Source organism: Zingiber officinale, chromosome 5B, assembly GCF_018446385.1.
Source record: "Zingiber officinale cultivar Zhangliang chromosome 5B, Zo_v1.1, whole genome shotgun sequence".
NCBI classification, from domain to species: Eukaryota; Viridiplantae; Streptophyta; class Magnoliopsida; order Zingiberales; family Zingiberaceae; genus Zingiber; species Zingiber officinale.
The window spans coordinates 32,637,732-32,657,723 of NC_055995.1; the positions used below are offsets into that span (position 1 = coordinate 32,637,732).

The 19,992-nt window shown below is 36.2% G+C and overlaps 1 protein-coding gene across 2 annotated transcripts in view; it reads right to left on the bottom strand.

Moving 5' to 3' along the window:
* The window catches only part of LOC121984331 (ATP-dependent DNA helicase RecQ-like), a 90,879-nt gene that overhangs the window by 55,672 nt on the left and 15,215 nt on the right, over positions 1-19,992 (bottom strand). For both annotated transcript variants that reach the window (XM_042537212.1, XM_042537210.1), the window contains exon 5: positions 6,510-6,596. In XM_042537212.1, the coding sequence (XP_042393146.1) occupies positions 6,510-6,596 (87 nt within the window). The remainder of the gene's footprint in view (positions 1-6,509; positions 6,597-19,992) is intronic.

Sequence of the window (19,992 nt, forward strand, 5' to 3'; positions counted from 1 at the left end):
CAAATAGGGAAACACACAACAAGTTTAGGGGAGGTGGTTGAAGAATTTGTAGGGTATTTCTATGGGTTGCGGGTCAAAAGGTGGAATGCAAAGATATAGACAACTTGCAAGTGCCTAGACATCGGCTCAATAGCACCTAGGTAGCAAATATTGTTAGGCTAGTAATGGAGGAAATTAGAGCTGCTCTTTTTCATATTAGAGAAGATAAGGCCAAGGCCGGATTGGTATGGAGCAAAATTTTTTCCTTCTCCGTGGGAAATAGTTGAGACAGATTTTATTATTGCTATTTTGGAATTTTTTTCATACCAGAAAACTCAAACATTGGAATCATACCTTAATTGCTTTGGTTCTTAAGGTGGATCACGCACGTGGCAGACTGTCGACCAATTTCCTGCTGCAATGTTTTCTATAAGGTAATATCCAAAATCTTGGCTGGGCGATTAGCTAATACTGCAATTATGGGTAGCTTGCTAGATCCAGCGCAAGCAACATTTGTGTAGAGGCGATCCATACGAGATAACATCAACTTACCTTAGAAACTGCTCAAGAAATATACCCGTAAAAAAATCTCTCCTAGATGTATGATCAAGGTAGACTTACAAAAGGCATTTGACATGGTGGATTGTGGTTTTTTAGCATTGACACTTAATGGTTTTGGTTTTGCCCAACAGTTTCAAAAGTGGATACATGAGCGTATTACAACAGTCTCGTATTCTATAAGTCTAAATAACGGGCTTCATGGTTTCTTTAGTGGATGGTGGGACTTAAGGCAAGGTGATCCGCCATCATTCCTATTATTTGGATTATGCCTTAAAGTGCTGCCAAGGAGATTTAAGGTGGTTTCTTCACTGCCTTATTTTCAATTTCATCCCATGTGTGGAGATATCCAGATTACGCACCTAGCGTATGCAGATGACCTCCTGATTTTTGCTAGAGCAATTATTACTTCAATCACATTAATAGCAGACTGCTTAAAGGACTTTGGGGATAAAGTAAGGTTGAGGGCTAATCATTTGAAGTCCAATGTGTAAATGGCAGGGGTGGATGACACAACAAGGGCAAATCTACTTCAGATCACTAATTTTCAGGATGGCGCATTTCCCTTCCGATATTTGGGTATTCCTCTTGCTATAGAAAAGTTGCAAATTGCCAATTATGGACCCCTATTTGATGCGATAATGAAGAAAATAAATGCATGGACAAAGCACACATTATCCTATGTTGGACTATACTTCCCATACCTTGTGGAGTTATTGATAAGATATGGCATATGTCGAATGTTTGTTTGGTCCTCAAAGCATCCGTCAGTCTCCTGGGTCAAGATTTGTCTTTCTAAACAAGGAGGATATGGACTTTGGGATCTACAAGCATGGAATAATTCTCTACTTTACAGGACACTTTGGAACATCCAATGCAAGACAGATTCCTTATGGGTGCAATGGGTTCATCGCCGCTACATCAAAGGAGTTGATTTTTGACAATGGCGCTTGAAACCCTCGAATTCCCCATTGGCTAAGTGGCTTGTTGACATCCGAGACCAAGTGGTTCAGGGGATGAACGGGCAAGTAGCAGCAAGGAATATGAGGCTGGAATGGTTTGCTGCAAAGAAAAATGGGACAACAAATGCGTATAATTTCTTTCGGCCAAAGGGGTGTGGCCTCTTGGGCATAAGTGATATGGAGGCAAGGAATTTTGCTCAAACACCGCTTTATTATTTAGTTACTTTCTCATGGAAAGATAAGGACGGCAGACATACTTCCGTATGTACCAGACAAAAGCTGTGCTTTCTACCACAGGTATGTTGAATCAAATGCACACATCTTTTTTTGAGTGTTCCATTATCAGACTCTTATGGAACAACGTAAGAAGATGTCTAGACATTGGACATGAGGTCAGAACCATGGAGAAACTGTTGTAGGTATTCCAACAGCACTATAGAGGTGACCGATGCATCATGAAAATGCAATACCTTGCTGTTTCATGTATGATTTATTTTTTGTGGGAATGCCGCAATAGATGTAATTTTGGGAGTGATGTACCTGATGTTGATTAGGATGTTCCACAAACTACATATACATCTCTACCGGCTTGTGGATCTCCATTGATTGTATGTCTGATTGTTTATCATTTTGACATCTATATATATATTTACCTTTTTCCAAAAAAAACTATAAAGATTAATAGTTATAAGTTTGAATCCATGAATGCCCCCTAATCCCTAAGAATCCCTTTGTTGCTACTATGTTGTTTCAGACCAAGCAAGGCAAAACCTGCATGCACAAAAATTTCCATTGCCCCGATAGCTCTGTCTCGATTTCACCCTTAACCCTCTTGAAGCAAACCCCCTCCCCTTGAAATGGTCAATATGTCTTAATTGGTACCCTTCAAATTTTTTTCTGTTTCAACCTAGAAAGATTGATATAGATGAACAATAGTTGTCCTACTAATATTTTCTGGCCAATACCATATAAATTTCCATAAGATAAAGTACAAGATACAATGGTTTTGTCGCCCAAGAAGTTAGAAAATTTTATATCCTTGAAATAAACAACAGATTCTTATACCAATAAATAATTACATTAGCAGAAAAAATGATTTTAAATATATCACAAATCATAGTTTACATCGAGTTCTGCAATCAGACAGATAAGGAAACAAAATATTGGCTCTAATACCACTATTTGAACATATCCATAGGCATAGTAAGAAAAGATTAGCTAGAAAACATGAAAGATTGTTTATTTGTCTGATAACACATGATAGGCAAAATCTGTATATGATATGCTGTGAGACAGTCATATCTTACCATGAACCTTATCATGCAATTAGCAAAGAAAAACATTTTTTTTAAATTTAATTTGACCAAATCATATCTTTTCTCCAATGAAAGGCAAAATAGATTAGGACTATTTTTTTCTCTTGGATGATTGATGTAGATTGTAGACCTATCATCAGCAGTCTAGGGTCCAGCCTCTATTAAACAACAAACAATTATTACCCAATTATCCCCAAGTGTCAATTGGCAGACAATCACTGTATTCTTTATGTTTGAAATTATTTTTTTAAAGATGTCTTTCGTTTGCTTATAACTTTCACTAATATGAATTGCTGCAACAATAATTACCTTTCATAACTTTGATAAAATTTCCTTCTCCTTTGATAAATTAGTTAAAAGATGATTAAATGATAGTCACTATCTGGTGGCTTTCAATTTTTTTCATTACCTTGATCGCTACTTCATTGCCCAAAGGTCACTTCCTCTAGTGAATGAAGATGGACTCTCTTTCATAACTTGGTAGGGTTGAATATTTGGTTAAAATCGAATCAAACCGGATAAACTGAGACTGAACAAATCGAATTTTTTAAGCTAACCAAACTGACTAGATTTTTCAACAAAAACTGAATAAGCCGAATTAACTGAACTTTTAGAATTTACCGATTTAGGGAGATTTAGGAGGGATGAGATGAGATCACCGTCTACGACTCCTCCCCGCCTCTTCTTCCTCCTCTTGATTGTGATTCAGGATGGAAGAGATGAGATCGCAGTCTGTGACTCCTCCCTGCCTCTCCTCTTACCTGCTTTTGTTGATTCTTCTTCTTTCTTCATATCGGATTCAGTAGTGTTCGTGGACGAAGAGGAAGAAGAGCTTGCAAGGAGAGGAAGAACAAGATTTGCAATCATCAATTGAATAACAAAGTAGTAGACGATTGAATTAGTTTTTGGCAAATTCTAGCATTTCCTCTCCTCCTCGATTGAATTAAAAAATAATTTCTAAACCTTGGGGAAGTTGGAAGGGTCATTAATTCATAGCAGTGTAGATATTAGGGAACCTAATGTGGCTAGTGAAGCTGAACATGTACAAGCCCGAGATCCATGGGAGTGGGAGCATCTCCACCCTCAACGTCAGAATCTCACTCCCTTCCACTCCACTGAATGCCACCACCCACGCAATTGTCACAAACATAAGCAGCGACATGAGGATCTTCATGGAAGGGCTGAGCAGGGCGGACCAATAGAGACGCGGAGTCGCAAGTGTCTGGCGGTCGACAGTGAGAGTGGGACGAAATCAAGATGGGCATCGATGGCAAGAGTGACGGGAGGGAATCGAGCAGGGCAGACGGCAGTTGAGATGCGGATTCGCAAGTCGTGAGTGAGGAGCGAATGAAGGGATTTAGGTTTACTTAGGGATTTAAGTTTGGTCTGATTTAGTAGTTCGGTTTTTTCGGTTTAACCGAATAAGGGATTTTAAAACCGAACTGAATTATTCACAATAACCGATTTTAAAAAAAAATTCTGAAATAACGAAACTAAAATTTTTAAATTCGATCAATTTGTTTGGTTTACTCGAAATTTTGTTCACCCTATAACCTAGTACATTGCACCTTTCTTATCTCATATTCTTTACTAAATCATTTTGCTGTCTATGCATGTGACTTGCTGGTTTATCAAGAAATCAAAGAGAAAGTTAAAAATGCTCTTATTTCTTTGGTAAGTGATGGAGACATGTTGCAATCTCTATTAAAAGTTTATAAACACAGAAGAAGAAAAATATCCAAAGCTCAACATTTAATTTGGCATATTTGGAAATTGACGAGCCTATTTAGGAAATAAACTTCAGCAATTCCAAAAGGTTTAAGTCAAAGTTTGAAAGTCAAAAGTGAGCTATAAATTTTGAGCAATTCCAATGTGTTTTAACTTCCAATGCTTGGAAAAATTGCAGCATCAATTAAGAGTCTTTATGGTTCCTATGTGAGTCTTTATTAATCCTTTATGTATCCTATGTGAGTCTTTATGAGTCTTTTATGTTTCATATATGAATCCTTTATGTTTCCTATGTGTAAATATGTATGTTGCTTCAATGCTGGGATATAGAATAGAAATTGAGTCTTTAAGAATTATCTTAATTGTGTGATGCAATCCTACACTATGATGCCTAGGAACCCTTGGATGTGATATCTAAGTTTCTACGCTTCTTTTCCACCTAATTCTAGATTCCTACTCCACAATCTTTCCAACACTCAATCTCTCTTCTTGTGTTGCATTAGTAAGTTGATAGGATTTCTTTGAACAACTACTCATCTTTAGCTATCCAGTTTGATTTGATTTTGATTGGTCTGTTAAGCAATAGTTCAAGAACATGAGGGGGAACAAATTGATTGTGCTTTATTGAAGAATGACTTGGATATTTTATTTTGTAGAGATTGGGTGATATGAGATGTTATGAAAATGACTTTGAAGCAGTTCTACTCAAAGATACTGCAGCCTATTATTCAAGGAAAACTTCAATTGGACTTGAGAAGACTCATGCCCAGATTACAGGTTAAAGGTATTCTCTGTCCAAGTTGCTAGAGTAAAATCGATTATCTTCAATTCACCACTTATCTTACTTTTGTTAGGCTATACAGCTAAATGCACTATAATCTACTGAATCAACTATGCAAGACCTTTTTTGTCCAGCAAAATAGGAAAAAAGACAAGTTATGTCCACTTCTGAACAACAAATCAAGCTAAAATTATCATAACTGTCACGAGGATTTCAACAAGTGGATTGGCCACTTGAAGAAAGAACAGCTTTTGATGCCCTGTTCCAACCAAAAAACCTACAAATTATCAACACTTTATTGCATTCCTGAGGACTGATCAAATAGCACTAATAATCAGGATAGACGTAAAGAGAAATCAAGGGAACATTCTAATTATAAATTTGGATCCTCAGTCACATGCTGCATGAGATGGCACTCATGTGTCCCCTCGGATGAGTCTAGTGGCTAGCGCATGAGGTGTTCCCACAATGAGGTCTGGGGTTCGAATCTCGGCAAAACCGAGGTAAATACCTCCCTTATATGCTAGTCACTATTTCAAAGGCTAGTAGCCGTCCGTGATTTACCTCCTCCGCGTTGGCCCTGGGACGGATTGGCGGGGGCGCTGGGGGCGAGCGTATTCGCCTTTACCACAATGAGATGACACTCATGTGATCAAAGTAGTAATCAGGTTAACAATAATTAATAAAATAACTTAAATGTTCACATTAGGTCGATGCATTCTGAACTTGCAAGGTCAAACTGTTCATACACAAAGATATATATTCATTGAATGTAAACTCTGTTAGAAATGTAAATTTATTACAATTTAAAATGTGTAATGAAATCGAGTTCCAAATATAGAACTTGGTACTTGAAAGTCTAATTTACTAAGAGAAAGTATTATTTGTCCCTTAAAGATACAAAGGAGATAAAACATTCAGTCATCAGCTTCATTCTCGCACATTTAGATACAAACACGAATCATAAGTTCATCCATATGTTAAAATAAAGCAAAAATTGTATAATCAGGAAAACAAGGTGGAGACTAATAACTATAAGATTTCAAAATTCAAAATCAAGAACATGGAATTGCATTATGGAAAGACATCACCAGCATTAACTTTTGCTAGGCCATATTTACTTATAAATGCCTATTAGTACAAGTCATAAGTAGCTGAGATAACATAGAATCAATTAGAAAGAACCTGAAATCATGACCCCAAGCTGATATGCAATGTGCCTCATCAACAGCCAGCAAACAAATTCCAACTTTCAGCAAGTTTGACCAGAAACTGCAACGAAATTCAGAACTTTAAGACATAAATTAACCTAGAAATTATTTAAATCTCAAGATACAGATAAAATATGCACTAAATAGATGGTAAATAACTAAAATTATTTTCTTCTCTTAATCCATGAAAAGGATTTAAGCTATTTACCAAAGGCTTAACCTTTCAGGACAGGTGGATGCCCAATCATGTATATCACATTATCAGTGAAAAGTTCTAATATTGGGAACCAGAAATGGCTTATTAGTTGTACTGTGTTTTCTATTTGTTCAGGTATAATCACCCATCATTAATCTTTTGGAACAGATTAGTTGTGCTAAGATTTAAAATACCAATCTAAATCCATTTCAATCGCTCATCAAGACGGTTCTGTACAGATGATGATTGCTGTTGTCACACAGGATAGGTCAGCATAGGTCAATTGTGCTGAACTACTACAGGATGAAGAGGATGAGGAGGTAAAAGAATAAGAGAAAGTATAAAGGAAGGCAAGTTGATGATGTTGCTGCCTAACCTAGGAAGCAGAAACAGAAGAGTTGTGAGCCTTTTGTGGTTGCTGTTGCAACTAGTAATTTAGGGTTTAGCCAGTTTTACCCCAAGTTGCTCACCAGCTGCCACTGGGAAAGCATGCAAAACCTTCCCCGAGCTATTCCACCAAGATTGTATTCACATAGTTGTCAGTGGCATGAAATGTGGGCTCATAACAATTTGTATCTATAGAATGGATGATACAAATTAGACTCTAAATTGTGACTTATAGATCTTCAACTTGAACTTTCTTATTCAGTTTAGCAAAAATGGAAGGTCAATGGCCTGCCAACCAATACAAGAAATAAGACAGACAGGAATATACATGAGACAAGGGAGGGTGAGAGAAGCTGCTAGATATGTAACAGAGAGGACCATAATACAATTACAGGGACCTATTTGTAAATAACATATGTTACAAGGGTTTGAATGTAATATTACAATCATGAATTTTATATACATATTCACACACATAGAACTCTAATCTGTCCCTATCTATATGGTGTTAAAGCATGGCTCAAACTCAACAGGCGACTAGTTCGCGTCATCCCCCACATCACATTAGAAGGCTCCTTCATGCCATCCTCACAAGCTCGAACCTAGATAGCTAGGTTGTCAAAATTGATTTAACGAACATTTGCATATCAAATCAAAATCAAGTATCGAGGAGCAGGCCCCATGTGGGAGGGCAGTTTTCACCAGCTTTATTGAAATTCGACCCTTGCTACATGCTGCAAATTTGTCATATGGTTACTCGCTCAGTTATGCCCTGACTATACAATAAGTGATTTGAACTCTTAAGAAAAAGAATGTCTATTATATGTTATTCCATATCCAACTATTAGAATGCAATATACAATAATTAATATATTTACTAATATAAAATTAATGAATAATTCATATAGATTATAACCGATATTAGGATCATATCCTCCAAATCATGGATTTAAATACCATTCCGTGCCGCCCAGCACGGACGATTTTTACCGTTCCGCTGAGGAACCGAAATGAGCACCCCACGCGCGGCCGTTTCGAGCCCGCGTCGCGAGCAGCAAGTGTCCCGAATGAGTCGTTGGATGCTTCCGGACACCTCCGGTGCCGCCGAAGGCGTCGCAAGGTGCCTGAAGCGTCACATGCGCTGGAGGCATCGCGACGCCTCCGGCGGAGCTAAAAGCGTAGCAGGATGCTTCCGACGCCGCTGGAGGAGTCACCAAATGCCTCCAGCGCCACCGGAGGGGTGCGGGGTGCCGGCGCGAGTCGCGGGGGAGCGTCGCGAGCTACTGCACAAAATTTGTAATTTAAATAATTTAAACATTTCCCACTTAAGTGTGATATTTTAAAGAAATTTTTATAAACCCTAATTAAATTATCTCAATAAAATATAAAAAATATATTTAAAATTTTAAAAAATTAATAAATTTATTAAATGATAATTTGAAATTGTTTTTACTGTTTTAAATTTTATTAAAAAATTAAAAAAATTTATAAAAATTCTAATAAACTAAATTTATATTCTAATATTTTTTTACTATTTTATTATCTAATTAATATTTTAATATTTTTTATTTTAAATATATATTATTTAAATTAATAATTAATTAAATGAATAACTAATTAATTTATATAATTATTATATATAAAACAATATCTTTGTATTAATTTATATAATTATTATATATAAAATAATATTTTGTATTAATTTATATAATTATGATTATTTAATCTGGACATTGGAGAACTATAAAAATTATTTAAGTAAAATGTTACAAGAACCAATGTTTCTATCTAATTCACGCTACTCATTTTAGTATTAGCAAGATAACATATTATGATGTATTAATTTTAATTCGAATTATTGATAGATCAAATTTTTTACATAAAACTATATTTAATTATTTTTTCAAACAATATTAAATTGTTTAATAATGGAGAACTTATATAAATTCAATAGACAACTTATTTTTAAATTATACATAATAAATATATTTATTTAACAATTATTATATATAAATAAAAAAATACCGAAATCGTATCGTTCTGGTCTGGGACTGAAACTTCGACACGGGTCGAAATTTTAAACCTTGCTCCATATATATATATATATATATATATATAACTCAATAACACTAGATTATTTATTTATTTTTCAATAAGTGTGTTGTTTAATATTAAATTAATTAGGTCACTAACTACATTTGAATTGGAGTTTAGTTGAAGGAAAGTTTTAGAATTATTGTTAATTGAAAAAAAATCTAGTTGTATTCCCTCTCGAACTAAAGAAATCTCGCTCGATCAATAGGGACTGAGATAGGGGTGGATGAGTCATTATTTTTAATGAGTGATGGCAAGGTTGGATTATCGGTCCTTGATCTCATCGTGATCACATAGTCAATCATAAAATTGCAAGGCAAAGCGATTTAAGAGAGCGACAAAGAATCTTTCTTCGTGCTAGGCAACCTCTCTAATAAGAAAGTTGGGAATAAAGGGGAGAATAGATTGGTCAAATTTTTTAAAGTTATCTTAGTTTTATAAAATTTTAAGTTAGTATTTATCCATTTTCACTTGCAATATGAAAACGGATTCTAACAATTTTCTAATGTAATCAAACTAATTTCAAACTACCATCTTTGAATCTTTTTTTCCTTAACTTCTCAATTTTCAATCTTTGTGAGATGTTGAACTTCTATATAAAAAAATGGTCACTGTTGATATTGATCCAACTCCGGCGATCCGTAAAGGTATCGACCTCAAAACACTATGATAAGATAACCCCAAAAGTTAAGGTTTTATCTTAACTTATATATATATGCATGGTAACTAGCACTACGGGCATGTGATTTTAAGATACTCCAATTGTGCTCGTGAGATGGATGGTGGCTATGCTCGTGTGGATACTGCTAGAGGCGTGAATAAGTTGATATCACTTAGCGTTTTACACATCAAGAGGTAAAATTCTGCACCAACGATGTAATTAGAATTCGCTTGGATCTCTAGCGATTTCCTTTTTCCGCAGCATTTATTGTTTAATTTTTTGCACGAAAATACACAAGTGGTACCAAAGTCACTTGTGAATTCGATTACATCATTTTACTGTTTGTTGTTATACTTGATATAAAACGACATGTTTATTAGGATTAGATAAATGATTTATGGTGTTTTTACAGGATTTTTTTATTAATTTGGTATGAAACAATAATGATTGTAGTCGTTCATGTTAATTCGATAACATGAACATTATAATCTGATTTCATATGATTAATCAAACAATGGTGGTTTTCAATTCGATTGATATGTTTGAAATAATCTGTTGTGAATGGATTGTGAGATATTAATCATTTTATTTAAATAATAATCAAAATTATGATTTGATCTCAACAATGAAACAATCTGTTATGAACAATTTATGAAATTTGATTGTTAATGTACGAAAATATGGCAGCAACTCATTTAATGAGTTAAGGACCGCCGCTAGGGGTGCTGCCCTCGCCAGGGGTGCTGCCCCTAGGATCCCATGTGGTTACGCCACAAATCTTTAATAAGAGTCATAATTAAAATGATGTTATAAAATCTATACATGTAATGTATGACATGGTATATGATTATGGCCCTTTAACCAATGTGATCGGATTGTGTGTGTGGTTGTTGTAAAATTAATACAGCTTGCATGTTTTGCCTTTTCCTATTGTAACATTTCTCTTCTCATCTAACTCCCCTCGAATGTAACTCAAGGTTTTCTTTAATTGTAATGTACAAATTAGAATAATGCTAGTATAGTACTAGACTATAGAGTTGTAATTGTGGAGGAGACCAACAACAAATGCAAACCGAAGAAACACTTGGAGAAGATGCAATTCCCTTGGGTTGACAATCAAGGAAGCACATGAAGAAGATGCAATTCCCTTAAATTGACCTTTCGAACCTGTCATTGGCTTAAGAAGTTTGTATTAGATAGGTCATAACCATATCACGTTTATTTTTTACTTGTGCGATGTGTCTTGATATATGTCATGCTTATGTAAGTCAATTTAAGAAGCCTACCAAAGTTTGATACTCATTACTGTTTTGATCAATAGTAGACAGGTTTACCAAAGTAAAGTATCTCTATTTATCTTGGTAGAATGCGATAGAATAATTGTGATATCCAACTTATCAAATATTGGGTATGACTTAACTAAGTTATCTCAATAAGATTGAGAACTTATTGGCATAAAATTAGGATATGCACCATTAAATGGGCAAAGAACAAATTGTGTTGTTCATATAATTATCCAGGAGTTGCATTAGATGCAATTGGTAGAAGTTAACTCTACCTAAATAGCCAAGTCTTCTGCGATTAACCAAAGCTAACTCAAGATAAGAAAAATATGGATCGTGGCTCACTTGTTAATTTAACAATTTAACATGCATCACATAAGCATGGTATATATCAACATGCAAACCGAGGAAGCACTTGGAGAAGACGCAATTCCCTTAGGTTGACAACCGGATTGACCTTTCGAACCTCTCATTGGCTTAAAAAGTGCATTCTAGATGGGTCATAACCATCTCACGTTTATTTTGCGATGTATATTGATATATGTCATGCTTATGTGATGTATGTGATGCATGTTAAATGGTTAAATTACTAAAATTAAATCAATTTAAGATGTCTACCAAAGTTTGATACTCATTACTTGTTTGATCAATAGTAGACATGTTTACAAAATTAAAGTGTCTCTATTTATCTTGGTATAATGCAATAGGATAATTATGATATCCAACTTGTCAAATATTGGGTATGACTTAACTAAGTTATCTCAATAAGATTGAGAACTTAGAGCCCAAAAATTAGGATATACACCATTAAATGGGGAAAAAAACAAATTAATTGTGTTGTTCACCTAATTATCCAAGAGTTGCATTAGATGCAATTGGTAAAAATTACCTACCTAAATAGCCAAGTTTTGAGCGATTAGCCAAAGCTAACTCAAGATAAAGTAAAATATGGATCTTGGACACTAAAATGTAATATATATTACGTTTAGGATTAGTGTGGATAAATTATGTTTGTCCATATCTACGACTAGCTCCTAATCTCTATTGAGTATGGGGTTAGTAGTGTGGATAAACTATGTTTGTCCACAAAAATTACTTGCTCCTATCCAGTCTTACAACTTAGTGGGAGAATCATTTAATTAAAAGACCTAATTGAGTGAATTTTAAACATGATACTTATTTTCTACATTTATTATTGTTCTAGATTATACGTCAAATACTCTATCATTGCGATCTGTGAAGGATAAGCTCGATAGAGCTAATTTCCTAAATTTGAGGATTGTCCTTGAGCAAGAAAGGAAACTACATGTCCTAGAGCAGTCCATTCCTGAACCACTTGCTTCTAATGCCTCTTCTACTGATAAGGACGCTTATAAAAAGCATCAAGATGATGCATTGAATGTATCATATCTTATGCTTGCCACCATGAACTCTGAGCTTTAGAAGCAACATGAGAACATGGATGCTTATGATATAATTGAACATTTAAAACAACTATATCAAGAGCAGGCAAGAGATGAGAGGTTTGAAGTATCATGCAAGATGACATAAGGAAGCCCTATAGGAACTCATGTTCTTAAGACGATTGGTTATATTGAGAACCTTGACAAGCTGAGCTTCCCATAGAGTTGACCACTTAGTTCTGCAATCGCTGCCTAAAAGCTATATTCAATTTGTCATGAATTACAACATGAATAAAATTGACAAGTCGTTGCTGAAGATGTTAAGCATGTTAAGAAGTGTTAAACTACATCTTAAGAAGACCAACAGAGTTGTATTTGAACCGAGCCGAGCCAAACAGTAAGAGGCTCGAGCTCGAGCTCGGTTCGTTTTACCTAAGCTCGAGCTCGACTCAATTCGAGCTTTAATTCTTAAACTCGAGTTCAGCTCATAATGAAATTAAATAGTTTGCGAATGATTCAAGATCAGCTCGAAAATGGCTCGTTTAAAAGTCAAACGAGCTTAATTCGAACTCAACTAGTTAATATATAATATTTATAATTCATATAAACGAGTCTCTTAACAAGCATGTTCGTGAGCATCTTAACAAACACATTTGTGAGCCTTTAAACGAACATGTTCGCAAGCTCACGAACCAAATACTGTTAAGCTCGAACTCGGCTCGATACTTTTTTCAAGCTCGAAATTAAGCTCAAGTTCGGCTCATTAACTTAATCGAAAGAAATTTTTTTTAATCGAGATCTGAATAGCTCACAAACGGCTTAGCTCGTTTACACCCCTACTTTCACTATTAATTGTGTTCAGTTACAAATATACCATATGAGATATTGACTACGAAGAATCCCAGAATGTTTTTTATAAAGATTTAGGGTTTAAAGGTTTACGTTAGACGTCAAGTTTCAGAGAAACTAGGATCCAAATCTGATAAGTACTACTTTGTAAGATATCTTAAAGAAATAAAGAGATATTAGTTTTACAATCCTACCCAAAGCAAAGTATTTATGGCCAGAAATGGTGTTTTTCTAGAAAGATAATTTATTTTTAGAGAAACTAGTGGGAGAAAATTAGATTTTAAAGGAATTCAAAAGACACAAATTAGAACACAGACTTTAATGGAAACTGAACAGGCATCACAAAGTATCGTAGATCATGAATTTATTACACTACAAGAAATTGTGGAGCAACAACCTATGCAAGTAGAATAAGCACTACGTAAATATAATAAGACACATCGTCAACCTAAGAAATATTTACTTCTCTTATCTGACTACGATGATCTAATACTTGTTGATCTAAACGAGCTACATCCTATCATGAAGCTATAATAAGCCCAAATTCTGAGAAATGGCTAGAGGTGTATGTATGGACTTTAGTTAACCCACCTGAAGGGATAAACCCCATTGGATGCAAATAGGTTTTCAAGAAGAAAACTGACATTGATGGTAATGTGCAAACCTTTAAAAGACCACGGGTAGCTAAAGGGTTCGAGTAAATTCATGATATAAACTATGATGAAACATTTTCACCAGTTACAATATTTAAATCCATTCGGATCTTACTTGCTATTGTAGCTTATCATAATTATAAGATCTGGCACATGGATGTCAAAACTGCATTCCTAAATGGGAATCTACTCAAGGATGTGTACATGACATAACTTGAGGGTTTTGTTGATCCAAAGAATATTAAAAAGGTATGTAAGTTACATAAGTCTATTTATGGATTAAAGCAAGCTTTTAGAAACTAGAACCTTCGATTCGATGATGTGATCAAAGATTTTGATTTCATTAAGAACGAAGATACTTGTGTCTATAAAAGAATTAGTGGGAGTACCGTCATCTTTTTCATTTTGTATGTAAATAACAAACTTCTTATTGAAAATGATATTCATGTCCTACAGTTGGCTTGGGAATTGTTTCTCAATTAGGTGAGCCTGCCTATATTTTAGGCATTAAAATCTAGAGATATATCTAACAGATTGCTTGGTTGAATAGTACATATATTGACAAAGTACTAAATCGTTTTGCCATGCAGAATTCTAAAAGAGAATTCTTGCCAATGTCACATGATGTGAGTCTTTCCCTCTACTAAAGAGGAGAGAGATCGTATAAATAAGATTCCTTATGTATTTGCTATTGAGTCTATCATTTATGTCATGTTATGTACTCATCCTGATATCTCATATACATTAAGTATGACGAGCAGATACCAATCTGATCCGAGTGAAAGTCACTCACAACCGTTAATAATATTTTTATATACTTGAGAATAACTCAAGCTTATGGTTTGATATATGAAGGAGATGAGAAGCTCGTTGTAAAGGGTTACAGCGATGCCAGCTTCCAAAGATAATTCAAGATCATAATCAGGGTATGTGTTATGCTTAAATGATGGTGCTATAAGTTGAAAGAGTTCAAAGCAAGACACAGTTGTTGATTCTACCACAAAGGCCAAGTACAGTAAAAGAGGTTTGTTCAAAGCAAAAACCTAAAATCTCGTGTTATAGGAACCCCACGAGTTAGGCCCTTTATATAGAAAAGAAGATATACACCAAAAGACTTAAATTCCCTTTTACTTATTCTAACACTCCCCCTCAAGCTTGAGAATATAGATTATATACACCAAGCTTGTTACATATGTAGTCAATCCGGGGACCTCTAAGTGATTTAGTGAATATATCTGCTAGCTGATCATTTGAGTTGACAAAGCTAGTAGATATTTCTCCAGATATGACTTTCTCTCTAACAAAGTGACAGTCAACTTCAATATGCTTTGTTCTCTCATGGAAGACTGAATTTGAGGCAATATGAATAGCGGCTTGGTTGTCACATATGAGTGTCATTTGTGTAACCTTTCCAAACCTTAGTTCCTGAAGCAACTGTTTTAACCATATAAGTTCTTGACTAGCAATAGTCATAGCTCGATATTCTGCCTCTGCACTGGATCTTGCCACAACATTCTATTTTTTTGCTTTTCCAAGAAATAAGGTTACCTCCGACAAATATACAAAATCCAGAAGTTGACCTTCTATCAGAGGGAGATCCTGCCCAATCTGCATCAGAATACCTTACGACTTGAGTATGTCCTTTGTCTTCGTATAAAAGACTCTTTCCTGGTGCACCTCTAATATATCGAACAATGCGAGTTATTGCATCCCAATGTTCTTTGCATGGAGAGCTAAGAAACTGACTTACTACACTTACTGCAAATGAGATATCCGGACGAGTGACAGTAAGGTAGCTTAGTTTCCCTACCAATCGCCTATACCGTTCAGGATCTAAAAGAGGCTCCCCCTGATTTGGTAGGAGCTTGACATTAGGATCGATGGGATTGTCGACTGTCTTTGAGTTTAACATTCCTGTTTCTTTCAGAATATCCATTGCATACTTCCTTTGGGATATAATGATCCCATCATTAGACTGTGCCACTTCTATCCCTAGAAAATATTTGAGTTTGCCGAGATCCTTGGTCTAGAAATATTTGAAAAGATGTTGTTTTACTTGTGAAATCCCAAGATGATCATTACCTGTGATGACAATATCATCAACATAAACCACTACATAGATGCAACCAGTAGATGAGTGGCGATAAAAAACAGAATGATCCATATAAAGATTTCGCAAGCGACATACAAGGCCGAAGACTCCCGAGCAACAAAACACGGAGGTTGCTCCATGTAGACTTCCTCGAGCAGGTCACCATGTAAGAATGCATTATGTCCAACTGATGAAGGGGCCAATGGCGAATGCAGCAATAGATAGAAAAAGACGCACAGAAGACATCCAACAAGACGAGCCTTAATCCGATCAACCGTGCCATCTACACCAACCTTCACCGTAAACACCCATCGACAACCAACCACTGACTTCCCAGGAGGTAGAGGAACGAGGTCCCAAGTCCCACTACTTTGTAGGGCACTCATTTCATCAAGCATAGCCTGTTTCCATCCTGGATGGGCAAAGGCATCACCTGCAGTCTTTGAAAGAGAAACAGACGACAAGGAAGACAGAAATATTTGGTGGAGAAACATTGTATGCAGGATGCGTTAAGAGTAACATCTCCCCTCCGATCTCCACTCCACTGCCCACTCAACGAATTCCACACCTGCGGAGAAGTGTTCGATCTGGAGGAGGAGGCGGAGGAGAAGAGGCGCATTCACGAGCGGAGCTTTGGAGAAACTTGTGGATTTGGACGCCGCTACATACGCCACCGGCATCAGAGTGGGGATCATGCAGCTGGGGCTGGGTACCCAAGGAAGACACACTTATGAGACCGAGGAGATAGTTTGTCAATGCCGGGATCAAGAGCGTGAACAAAACAAATAGAACCAAAGACCCGAGGTGGTAGAGGATGAAGGGACTGATGTGGATAAAGTACACGATGAGGTATTTTACCCTGGAGAGTGGATGAAGGCATCCGATTGATGAGATAACACGCAATGACGATTCTTGCGTTCTGCAACCCCATTCTGTTGAGAGGTATGAGGGCAAGACTTGCAATGCAACACACCATGAGATGTCAAGAAGGTACGAAATTGAGTAGATAAATACTCACGTGCATTATCACTTTGCAAAGTTCGAAGGGAAGTACCAAATTGAGTTTTTATTTCAAGGAAAAAGGATTCAAAAATAGAAAACAATTCTGAACGATTCTTCATCAGATATAACCATGTACAACAGGAAAAATCGTTTATAAAAGTAAAAAAATACCTTGACCTCATTGTAGAAGAAACACGACTCGGACCCCAAACATCAGAATGAACCAAAGCAAAAGGAGACATAGCTCGACTCTCAATGCGAGGAGAAAAAGAACACGACTCACAAGATAAAGACTCTAAGTGAGAAAGACTAGGATGTAACTGCTTTAACTTATTAAGACCTGGATGTCCCAACTGAGCATGAATAAGTAGTGGAGATGCCGCCGCCGAACCAACAAAAGAGGGTTGTTGAAGCCGATATAGGCCATGAGATTCACATCCGAAGCCAATCATCCTCCCCGTACTCCGGTCCTGTAAGGAAACATACGTGTTAGTAAAAGAAATGACACAATCAAGAGATCGAGTAAGTTGACTTATCGACAATAAATTAAAGGGAGCGCCGGGAACATAAAGAACATTATGAATGGAAAGAGATGAAGAAGGATGAACAATGTCAATACCCTGGGATTGAGTTTGGGAACCGTTGGCCATGGTGACCAATAGTAAATTACCAGAAGTAGTGAGAGAGGAAAATAGGGATTTATTACCAGTGATATGATCGGTGGCCTTAGAATCAAGAACCCAAGGACCCGAAGAATGAGATATGCCAGCAAAGGAAGTACCAGCGTGTGCAATGGTAGCAGTGGAACCAGAAGCCTGACGATCCTCAAACCATTTCAGAAAGTCAGTATAGGAAGGTGTTGGAGTCGAATCAGGTGTTAACTGTGAAGTGGAAGCTGAAGAAGTAACAGAACTCTGAACGATCTGAGCAGCATGAGGAGGACGACCATGTAGACTCCAACACTTATCAATCGTGGTGGAGGTCCTTTGTGTCGAGAGACCAAAGCTGACGAGTCGACAGGAACAGAAGAAGGCATCGTCAAGACTTTGGCCGGGACACGAAGAAGAGTCGCCCAGGTATTTTCCATGGTAGCTTCTGTGGGGCTGCCCAGGATCTGGTCACGGACATGAGAATAATCTGTGGGCAGACCATATAAAGCCAAAGACATAAAAAATTTCTTCCGATTTTCAAGCTCTTCAACAGGATCAGCCGCAGGTGGGAGCAGTTCATTGAAGTCACAAAGAAGGCTAGAAACTGAACCCAGATAAGTTGACATTAAATCCTTAATCTGATTGGCGTTGAGAATAGCCATGAGATCTTCACAAACTTGATAGAGTCGCCGAGAGGTGTTTGTAAAGAGTTGTTGGGCTTGTGTCCAAACAGCTTTGCAGGTTTTGTGAGTACGGAAGACATTCCTAAGAGATGAATGGATGGTGGCTCGGATAATACAACACAACTGAGCGTCAACCTTCTTCCACAGAGGACGATCGGCATCTTGAACATCTTCTTCAGTTTGAGTGAGATGTGTCTCATATCCCTGTCCAACAAGCCAAAGCTCAATGTGAGATGCCCAAGAAACATAATTCGTACCATCCAACTGTTCGGAAGAGAGAGGTGCAGTGATGTGGTTGGTAAAGATTGAGGTATCCGGCTTTGGAATGCCGGATGTAGCCATTAAGCAGATTGGAAAGAACTGCAATCGGTCGAGGACAAGAGATGTGATAAACGGAGCTCGCTGCTAGGCCTGTTCCTTGAAACCCTATCTTTTGCAATTCCCTCTCGCTGCTGGAGAGAGGCCCGTCGCGCGGAAGAAAAAAAAAAAAAAAAAAAGAGAATTCGGCGCGGGGAAGAGAAAAAGAAATTAAGGTTTTGGCTCTGATACCATGTTCAAAGCAAAAACCTAAAATCTCGTGTTATAGGAACCCCACGAGTTAGGCCCTTTATATAGAAAAGAAGATATACACCAAAAGACTTAAATACCCTTTTACTTATTCTAACAAGGTTGTTTGGATCAGAAAATTCATTATAGAACTTAATGTAGTTCCTAGCATAGCTAACTAAATAGTAATAATAGGGGCTATTGCTTAGGCTAAGGAATCTAGATCTCATCAGCGATCCAAATACATATTTTGACGGTTCCATCTCATTCAAGAGATTATCGATAGAGGAGATATAAAAATATGCACAATATCAATAGATGATAACATTAGCACCCAATGACCAAAACTTTGGCACAAAAAAAGCATGATGGTGAGACTAGGTCATTAGGTATTAGATACTTTAGTGATTGGCTCTAGTGCTAGTGGAAGACTGTTATAATGAGATGATTGATATGGGACTATTGTATCATATTTTAATAAAAAGTAATATTTTGTATTTATTATATTTATTTATATCTATGCAAATTTGAATAAATATAATAATACCCTAGAATGATAAGTTTTATTTTATAGCATATCAATTAGTTGAATTGATTATGAGATGTTATAGATATATATAGAACACTACTCTCAATTATTTCTAATCAAGTATTAATATACAAGGACAATATTAATGCATTAAGACTAGCATGTAGATTAACTAATAACTTAATATCACAAATTATGAATATAAGCTATTAAGTTAACACATAGGTATATATTAGAGAACATGTACTGAATTGATCTGCCATGAGAATGATTTATAAATTATTATATGAGTGACATAAATATTCTCATAGTAATTATTAGTATAAATAATCTTTTGACCTGAAGTCACTACAGTTTCCTACATAAGGAGTTGCATACTTTAGTATCAACAAACGTACCTGTAACAAGGTCGATTATAAAGTCGTTAAC